At 39.3% G+C, this 9,680-nt stretch overlaps 1 protein-coding gene across 1 annotated transcript in view; it reads right to left on the bottom strand.

Moving 5' to 3' along the window:
- Positions 1-4,352: 4,352 nt before the first annotated feature.
- itsn2b (intersectin 2b) overlaps positions 4,353-9,680 on the bottom strand; it is a 31,416-nt gene continuing 26,088 nt past the window's right edge. The window contains exons 33-40 of the mRNA XM_054608409.1: positions 9,585-9,668; positions 9,320-9,382; positions 8,761-8,910; positions 7,977-8,095; positions 7,736-7,818; positions 7,423-7,506; positions 7,120-7,293; positions 4,353-6,753 (exon numbers count right to left, since the gene is read on the bottom strand). Coding sequence (XP_054464384.1) covers positions 6,605-6,753; positions 7,120-7,293; positions 7,423-7,506; positions 7,736-7,818; positions 7,977-8,095; positions 8,761-8,910; positions 9,320-9,382; positions 9,585-9,668 — 906 coding nt within the window. The 3' untranslated portion in view covers positions 4,353-6,604. The remainder of the gene's footprint in view (positions 6,754-7,119; positions 7,294-7,422; positions 7,507-7,735; positions 7,819-7,976; positions 8,096-8,760; positions 8,911-9,319; positions 9,383-9,584; positions 9,669-9,680) is intronic.

The raw sequence follows: 9,680 nt of genomic DNA, 5'->3' as shown, positions 1-9,680 counted from the left end.
CAGATTTTCCCTCTTTTTCTTCAGTCCTCAGTGCTCATCCTACTCAGTTCCATCCTTTGTCTCTACCAAAGAGGTATTTCTGATATCCTGATGTCAAACAAAGTTATAAGGATTAATTCTCTGGGGACAACGAAAGTCTGTAGAAAACTCCATGGCCATCCTTCCCATTATTTGTTATGACTTAAAGTTTATTGAATTTCAAACTTTAACAGCACAAAACAAAAAACCCCAAATCACATGGACCAACTAGTCCATCCCTCTCTCCTACCTTTAAGAAGAGTATAATAAAGATGAAAGTGAGAATATTAAAAAAAGCCTCTTGTTAAGCAACAAAACACTTACAACTTACAAAATATCCTTTGAGGCAAATCTAATTAGAAAACCAAATCATTCCTCATTGACACCACCCCTAACAATAAGGCGTTATCACCATCTTAATTAATAAATACAAATAAACAGATCTAAACCTTGTTCTCGTACAGAATGCACAGCAAACGCACCACTTACCAATCAATAATGCAACCCTTTCTGCACCTCCCGCTCAGTGTGATGAAATATTAAAACTCCTAACTCTGTGCAGTGTGTTCTGTGAGAAATTGTTGTCAGTCATCTCTGAAATAGCAAGGGACAGGAGTTGTGAATTTCTGAAGCTGGGTGGAAACGCTGGGCTGCATAACAGCACATTCTTTGCTCCACTGGTATTTCATTTCATTATTCATGACCCAAAGGGTGAACCTTCAGGTCAGTGTGGGCAGACTTGTCCAAATCCATCGGAAATATAAAACAGCGTCAGCTTCACCCAAATTCAGTGGGGAAATGTAAGTTAATCAGGAACAGTACTGGCAGGTAATATACTTTTTGTTAGCACATCCCACAAGCAGCAATAATAAATATTTATATGATAACAATGATACAATAATGTATCAAATGACAATATTAAAGGGATTGCTTGTAGTGGTGGGCCTACAGAGAATAATAACTTGAATCTGCAGCTCCCCTCAGCTTTCCTGAGCTGTGAAGTGAGTTTCAGATCAGTGTTTAGATGCCTGACCTGCAACTTTAAGGTATTGGTTCACTCTTACTGCTCTCAAAGTGTCGTTTTCAGCTCAGCAGGCAGCTGTTTTGAGTGTAAAAAGGTCTTGAAAGTCCACTGTTCAGTACTTGCTTAGCACCAAACTGCAGACAAACACAGTTAGAGACTAGCTAGTGAACATAGTGGAGGTAAATATTTCCCCCCAGGAGTTGATGGAGACCAAAGCCAGAGCTTAAGAGAGTATATATTGGACTGTCATCAGGTTCATCAGGTGAACACAAACACAACCCCAAATGCATGGTAATGTTGCTCTGTATCTGTTAATATGTCAACAGCCAAGTCAAAGGTTTATGAAACAGTGTGTTTTCTTTCTCCAGGTCAATATGGAAGAAAAGTGGCTGTCACAGCTACCAACTAAAACCAATGTGTACTTTGCACCTTACTGACCGAAGATTTGAGTGAGATAATATGTTGTTCATGAAAAAGAAAAGGGAGTGACAGGTAGAGAGAGCCAGTGAGTGAGAGAAAGTATAAAATACAAGTGCAGTAAAGCAGAAGAAGAGAGTAGTTTAGAAGCAGAAGGACAAGAAAAAAACAGAGACAGAAGGGAATAAACACATATGGAGATGGAGAGAGAGAGTAGGGAGAGACAGAGAGAGAGAAAGTGGCATGTGCACTGAGGATGAGTCCGAGAGGCCCTCAGTTCCACTTGACTCAGTCATGTGAATGATTTGATTTTCACCACATGAACAGCTGTCTTATGTAACACACACACACACACACACACACACACACACACACACACACACACACACACACACACACACACACACACACACACACACACACACACACACACACACACACACACACACACACACACACACACACAAGGAACTCAAAAATAATGAGGGGTCTGTGTTCAGGCCAAAAACCTACACTGAGCAAAGGTGGCCTGTAGCAACAGAGAGACAGAGAGGACATGAGAGAGTCCACATCAAAGGACACTCACAGACAGAGTCATCACTTCCTATTGTCAAAAATAAATGAATAATGAGGTAAAATGCAGCTAGGTTTCTTCATTTAGCAGTTGGAACATTTAATATTTAGGATATGTATAATAAAATTGTTCTCACAAGCACTGAATTAAATTTGAGTAGTGGTGGGAGGAGTGTTCAGATTCTATAATTAGGTGCACTGTGGAGTTTTATTGTAAACAGTCAGACATAGAAATATCAGGCTCTGATAAATGTTCCTATTTTTTCACCAGCTAGGTGCTTACTGTGTCTGTCTGCTCTACAGTGTACAGTGGGTTCACTAGAGCTGAAAAAAACTGCCTGCTCTGTCTGAAAACAACAGCACCAACACAGTAACAGTTGTTGAACAAAAACAAAAAGAATGAGCTGAAATATGCTAAAAAGCTCTGTAGAGCTGAGGAGAACTGCAAAGTCTGGTAAAAACTCTTTGTCTCCATACGACCAACCCTTTGTAGATACCAGTAGACATGTGATCCATTGTTCATATAAAAAAACTGATCGTAGCGGCTTAAGATCACTGAGAAGACGTCATGTTCGTAACAAACCAACACGTCCTTTGTACTGCAGGGCTGTTTGGTCTGATTTGGGGTGTAAAGTCTGATTAATGGAAATAAACTGAATTTGATTTCTTGACCAACCTTACTTTAACTGTTAACTATAATGATAACATTTGGACTTAGGTTGGATACAACAGGTTCTTCTCAAATCTGTCAATTTAAAATCTGAATAGTATTTTTATCTGCCATTAATGGATTTCAATTATTAAAAAAAAAATGTTATGAGAGCTTTTGCATGTTAAAGCTTTTCTGTATGTATATTTTAATTCAAGTTACGAACTATACTAAATGTAAATGTTTGAGGGTTGATGCTCATCATCAGTTTCATGCTCTCAACCTGTATATTGTCTCCTGAGGTACTAGAGAGGGCACACATAGATACAGTATTTACTCAGCAACATAGATGACCTTTACATGACATTCAGTGCAGATAACACAGGCATGCAGACATGGCAGCAGGCAACTTTTTTTAAAGCTTCTGTCCGTATTCATCTCTTTACACGTGTAATTTTAGCTTTCCACTTACAAGAAAAATGTAATTCAAACACACAAACACTTATTTCAATTGAGTCAAACTTTCTTTTCTCTTTCACACTTTCATGTTAAAAGGCACATTATGTCTTTTCACTTGTAGTATTTCTGAGAGTTGTGCAGTATTTTATATTACAGGCTTGTATCTGTGTTTAGTGCACGGTTATTATTTGAAGCTATAATTTCAAGTTGAAGACTTGAAGTCATTGTTGCCTTGTGATTGTTGTTGGATGATTTATCTACATCTTTGGCACATTAGTTCCATATCAAGTGTAAGAAGAATTAGTTACCATTAGTTAGCACCAAATGTATCACCACAGTCCCACTGCATTAAAGCGTTCTGCTACAGAAGGCTACGTTCAGCTGACTTTGTCGACTCAGTTTCGCAGCTGTGTGTGTTGCTGTCAGCCCCTTGCAGAGCCACTCAGTGGGGTTACATAATGACTGTTGCTCCTGTGGATCCAGATCCAGTGGAGGGTGAAGAAGGACTTAATGAGGAATATTAGTCTGCACTGACGACTCCGCACTGAACTCCACTGACTCTGTGGCTGGACACCAACAGAAAACAGTGAAAAAACATTTAATGGTATTCTTGTTTCAAATCTTAAACTCCTTGAACATTCTTGAAATTGGGTCTGGTTAAAATTTTGACTATAGTTTACCAAACAATAACAATATCTTCACATATGTTATGCATCTGTGAAATACAAGCAATTTTATACTTTTAATGTGGTGAAAGGAACGTTTGTCCTTCCTGCACTGAATGTTATTTCTCCTCATTGTAGGCAACTTAAAAAAAATATTGCACCAGGAGTACTGTGTATTATGCACTTAACACAAAACATTACTCCTAAAAAAGCAGCAAAGACCTGTCTTCTGTTGTAAATCATAATGAGATGGTGTAATTATGTACAAAGGCCGAAGCACAGTCACTCAGATAATTCGTTCTTTCAAAGAAATAACACAACTTAGTTTTATATTTAAGATTGACAGTTGTCATATAACATCTGGATGAGCATGAGTCTCACCTGTTAACATGCAGCATTTAAATATGAAATAATTTTTTTGTCTAAAGCTGAACTTCAGGGGTCTCTCTCCCATTATGTGCTGCTGCAGAAGGTTGTGCGCTCAAAGTTTACAGTGATAAATGTTTCTTTTCTTTCACCAGCCAATAATGCAACAGTTTTTTCACTTTTAATATTTTTAATTAGACTTAAGAAACCCTGATTCAGAGAGTGCCACATGGAGGCCAAAGTGAGTACAAACAGCAGGTTACAGACTCAAGGTTGATCAGACAGACGATCTAAAGAGGCCTTTATCTCAGTTAGCACAGCAGCAGTCAATGCAGAAAGCTGCGGAAAATAAAAAGTAGAACAAAATATAGAATTCAACACCCTAAACAGAAGAGGATCGTAGTGCAGTGTATTTGCACATTATCCGCAAATTCAACCGAAACAACAAAGTTTATGCAGGACATAAAAACAGAGATTTGTGGATTGAATAAAACAAATTAATAGAATATAAGTGTACAAAACAGCAGGCCTAACAAATGACTAGTGACCTAGTCTACTTACAGTAAAACTCCATCGCAGAGAAATATGTTCTATTGCCTTTCAAAACAGTATCAACGTGTCCAATGAACACAGTTTTAATATTTGACGTCACACAAAACAAACCCAGTGGATACCTACTGATTATCCAAGAAGACACAGCAAGCGAAGCCGCTACAAACCTTTGGATAGTCACACACGCATAAATTAAGAAATAAATACAACTTTTTTTAATATCCAGAGTACCAGTACATGCTCAGAGTTAGAAAAGAAACTGCATGTAAAGGACAAAAGAGTAAAAACGAGGCAGAAGACTGTAACAAGTTAACCGACAACATAAATAAAAATGCTTTTACATACTACTTCCTTGATAAGCTTTCATGGTGGATGTTTATGAATTGAACTTTTTGAGGCAATGGAGATGGACAATATTCTAGTCAGTGAGGCGGGGATTGAAGAATGAAACTTGAAAATCTGTCTGGTAGGCCGGAAGTGAAAAGCAAATACTGTTTATTATTGCCGACAAACTGTCGATCTGCATTACCTCAAAATATTGACATCCTCTTGATTATCCGCACTGAAAATGCAGCAAGAGCCTCAGCTGGAAAATTAGTTCAAGGTGTTCATCAGTACAGCTCCTTAAATCTGCGTCATTTTGTCACCTCAATCATTTTGCACTCAAACTACTTGGCCTTGGCTGATTTTGCACACAGAAGAAAAAAAGAATACAGAGACCAACATCATCCTAAATAATTCTAATGGTTTAAGAAACTGATCGATTTTAAAGGACTAAAAAGATGAATTGCATTAAGGCCAGAGGTTGAGTTAACTCTAAAAAGTTGCAGCATCAAGAGCCCTCAGCCGAAGATATCTGTATGTAACTATATCTCAACTAAATGTTTAGACTTCTACACTCCAAAGACATGCGCGCCCACACACACACAACACACACACACACACACACACACACACACACACACACACACACACACACACACACACACACACACACACACACACACACACAACATTGTTACAGTGAGACAGATTCAACACAGAACACCATATCCTGAGCTCTTCTACCTCTTCTACAGTAGTAAACTGACTCCAGACCAGAGCTTCTGAAAAAAAGATCTTGCCCAGGTTGCCCATCAGTTTCTGCTGCTGTCTGCTTTTTGCCCTTAATGTCACTGTGAGAAGCTGTTACAGATCAAGCCGCCATAAAGCAGAGTCTCTTGAAAGCCACCAGTCACAAGAAGTCAACAAATACATATCTTGTAAGTTAAGAGAAAACACTCCAACTCATTAAATGGCCTTGGTTGACCAGACGTGTGTCTCAATCACTGATCACTGAAAACCCAACTGTTGTAACTGAGATACGAAGATTCTAGATAAAACATATAAGCCTTTGTATTTTATTGATTTATTATGATTATTATCGTTTCTAGACAGTCTTTGTCCAGGTCTGCGTCCCTCTGAAGGGTAAAAATTCTTAGAGCAGACGACCCAGATTCAGCCTCATGACACACTCTGTCTCCACTGTTTAAGTAGCCGGGCTGAAGTTGTTCCTTTTACCTCCTTCAGAGACTGCAGTACATATTGTGCAGGTGTAAACAGCTGCGCTACCTGCCTCCTATTGGTGGATTCAGATGATGTCACTCAGATGCGAATCACCTACTGGAACATTCAGATGACATCAGAAGAGGTATTATTAGTGCTGGTTAATATTCAAATATTAAGGCGTGATATGTGTTCAGTTCAGGGGGGTTGTTTGATTTGAGTTTGTGCAGGGGAACAATCCGAGTTTGTGTAGGTGACAAAAAGCCGCCTGTCTTATTTGGTTCCTCTGTAGGAGTAAAATATCCTCATTTGGATGTCTCAGTTCATCCTATAAGTCTATTTGTTGGCAAAGAGCTGCAGGTCGAGGCGGACCCACACTTCCCCTGTAGGAACCTCGTGCAGCAGAAGACGACGTGTTACTGGTCCCTTGTTTTCCAACTCTTTCTTTATTGTTGCCACAGGAACCTCTGTCCGACCCAGAAATTCTGATATAAGACAAAGAGAACATTTTTATTTGGTTTTAGAAGAGTTCAGAAAATGTTATAGTTGGGAATGTGTGGAGCTCCAGTAACACAAAGAAGAGAGTTAGGGAGCAGAATAAAGGATTCTTTTTCTACATTCAGATTATTCAGATTTTTGTATCACACACAGGTTAAGCACTAGAATACGATCTTTTGAAGTTTTATCGAACAAAAATAGTTGTAGCCTCTTATAATATGGATCCGAGTGAGTCATTTTACTTCATATCCCACTTAATTTTGCAGCTTTACAGAGAAATTAGCGGATAGAGTTAATGATGGAGTGAGGCTGGAGAAGAAGAAAAAAAGGGAAGAAATAAGCAGGTGACTGACCATCAGGTGCAAACTGGTCCTTTTCAAGGATGGTGATGCAGAGGACGTCCTGGTAAAGGTCTTTGATGTTGAACTGACAGTTGAAGTTCCACTTGGGGTTCAGAGTGTCGTTGAGCGTTCTGGACGTGAATATCTGAGCTCCCATGGTCACTTCACAGTAAGGGTTACTTTTACCTGGAGGAGGAGATGAAGACAAATGAGATGAGGTAAGGAAAGAAGGAGTAAGAGCAGGTAGAGAGAGCCAAGAAGAGATTGAGAAAAATGGAAAAAATAGAAGAGCAACATGAGTGTCTCCGTGCTAACCGTTGGGTTTGGCCGCCTTGAGTTCAGTGGCCTCCAAGATGGTGACGAGAAGTCTGCCGATTCCACTAGTCTTCACAGATCGGGCTGCAAACACACACACACACACACACACACACACACACACACACACACACACACACACACACACACACACACACACACACACACACACACACACACACACACACACACACACACACACACACACACACACACACACACACACACACACGTTGATAAATCCCGAGATGGTCACATTGGTTGCCATCAGGAACATTTTTAGTAGAAACAAGTGAAGAGTGTAGAGACAAACCTTGATAGGCCTTTTCCCTTTTTTTCTTTTCTGTTTCAATAAATTCTTCAGATGCAGCCTTGATCTTCTGAACCCAAGCCGTCCTGAAACACAAACACACAGACAGTGTTCATACAGGCCACCATATAACACACCACATCTGTCTCTGTGTCTGTGTGTGTGCGTGTGTGTGTGTGTGTGTGTGTGTGTGTGTGTGTGTGTGTGTGTGTGTGTGTGTGTGTGTGTGTGTGTGTGCAGCTACCGTTCGTTGATGTTGTCCGTCCTGAGTATGTAGACTCTATCAATGTGTGAGATGTGGAAGGTGGGCTCGTCGCTAGAAGGATCCGGCAGCTTCACCAGAACTTCATTAAGGAGCACAGGCTACAGGAAATAAAGATTATACACGGTCAAACAAAAAATGAACAGAGTGGCATATTGACTCAAAAGGAACACAAAAAAGAGAAAGCCACACCTGCATTATGTATTCGACTATTGCCGTCTATTGATATCAAGACAACAAAGGTGCTTACGGGACTGAATGCCAGAACTTCACATCATCCAGGCTCTTGCCTTGCAGTGGACGGCGGAAAAAACGTATTCCTTTGTATTATATTTCATATTGAATGTACAAACTATAAGCATTAGGCTAGTAGGCCTTGTGTCATAATACCCTAAATGTTTTGTAGTACCTTCAGAATAGTATTTTCTATTCTATGAATTATTGATAATAATTGGACATTCACCATATTCTGTAATAATATAGCATATTTGTACCAGAATTCTTGAAGTGTCCCTTAAGCAGCATATGACCGGGGCTACTATAGCTCACCAGTTGATCTCATTTTGTTCATTTAGGCACATTATACAAGGTTAAATATTAATGCCCCCATCCTAATAAACTTCCTAGCAGATTTCTTCCCTTTGCCATGCAAGATTTGTTTGTGAACATATTGTGGGGGCCGGACAACCACGTTTTAAAGTCACTCAAAGGGTGTATGTCTGTGTGTGAGTGTGTGAGTGTGTGTGTGTGTGTGTGTGTTTCGTACCGGCTTGTAAATCTTGAGCTGTACATTGTTCTTGTTGCTGAACAGTTTATCAGGCCCGGACGAGGTGAATTGTTTAGCCGCATGAGTCAAAAGCAGAAAGTCGTTGAAGAGGAAAGCCCAGAGCTCCTTGTTGCTCTTAACCTTGTTCATCTGAAAAGAAACAATACGTTTCATATTATTTATAATCACTACAGCAATAATTAAACAGGGTCGACAAAGATTACAAAAACATTTTCACTTCTGTGTAACAGCTCAGTGATAATGATGGCACTATCGTCAACTGTTCAGCATCAGAAGACATTTATTTTTTGAGCCTAAAAGCAAATGTTTATATAACAATATTATTCATGCTGTTCTATAATCGCCGCCTTCTGCTCAGATGAACCAGCTCACTGATCTGCATCTTGAAGTTATCTGACACAGTAATGTTTCACATATCATCTCCCTCTACTCCCCACTCTGCCAGGTCTCTTTAACATCTGAAATACTCATTCGGTGAAATGGAAAATCTTAATTTTGTCTAAAATATGACTTACAGAAACGTTGTAGTTTTACTCACCTTGCCGCTGTGTAGAAGTTTCCTGGGGCCCAAACAGTTGGTAAGAGAGTTAAAGACCAGGTGCTGTGGATAGACAGTTACTTTAGTAGGATCTTTAACATCTTCTTTAGAACCAAGTATTGTGGAAATATCTATTTTGATACCAACTTATGAATACTTCATATAAAAATGAATAAATAATTTATTATTACTTATAATATTGAATTCATTCTTTTCTTTTGATTCATTATTGATGATACTGCGAGTTAATGAATAAGCTTAGTACCTCTGTAGTGCCGTCACACTGAACGTGGTTCTGAATCCATTCCAGTCTGTCAGAGTTCTCCTTCTCTCTCACGCCCTCGTTTACCTGATTAACAAA

Source organism: Anoplopoma fimbria, chromosome 2 (assembly GCF_027596085.1).
Source record: "Anoplopoma fimbria isolate UVic2021 breed Golden Eagle Sablefish chromosome 2, Afim_UVic_2022, whole genome shotgun sequence".
Taxonomy (NCBI): domain Eukaryota; kingdom Metazoa; phylum Chordata; class Actinopteri; order Perciformes; family Anoplopomatidae; genus Anoplopoma; species Anoplopoma fimbria.
The sequence above is the reverse complement of the archived record's forward strand: the minus strand, read 5'-3'. Positions and strand labels throughout refer to the sequence as shown.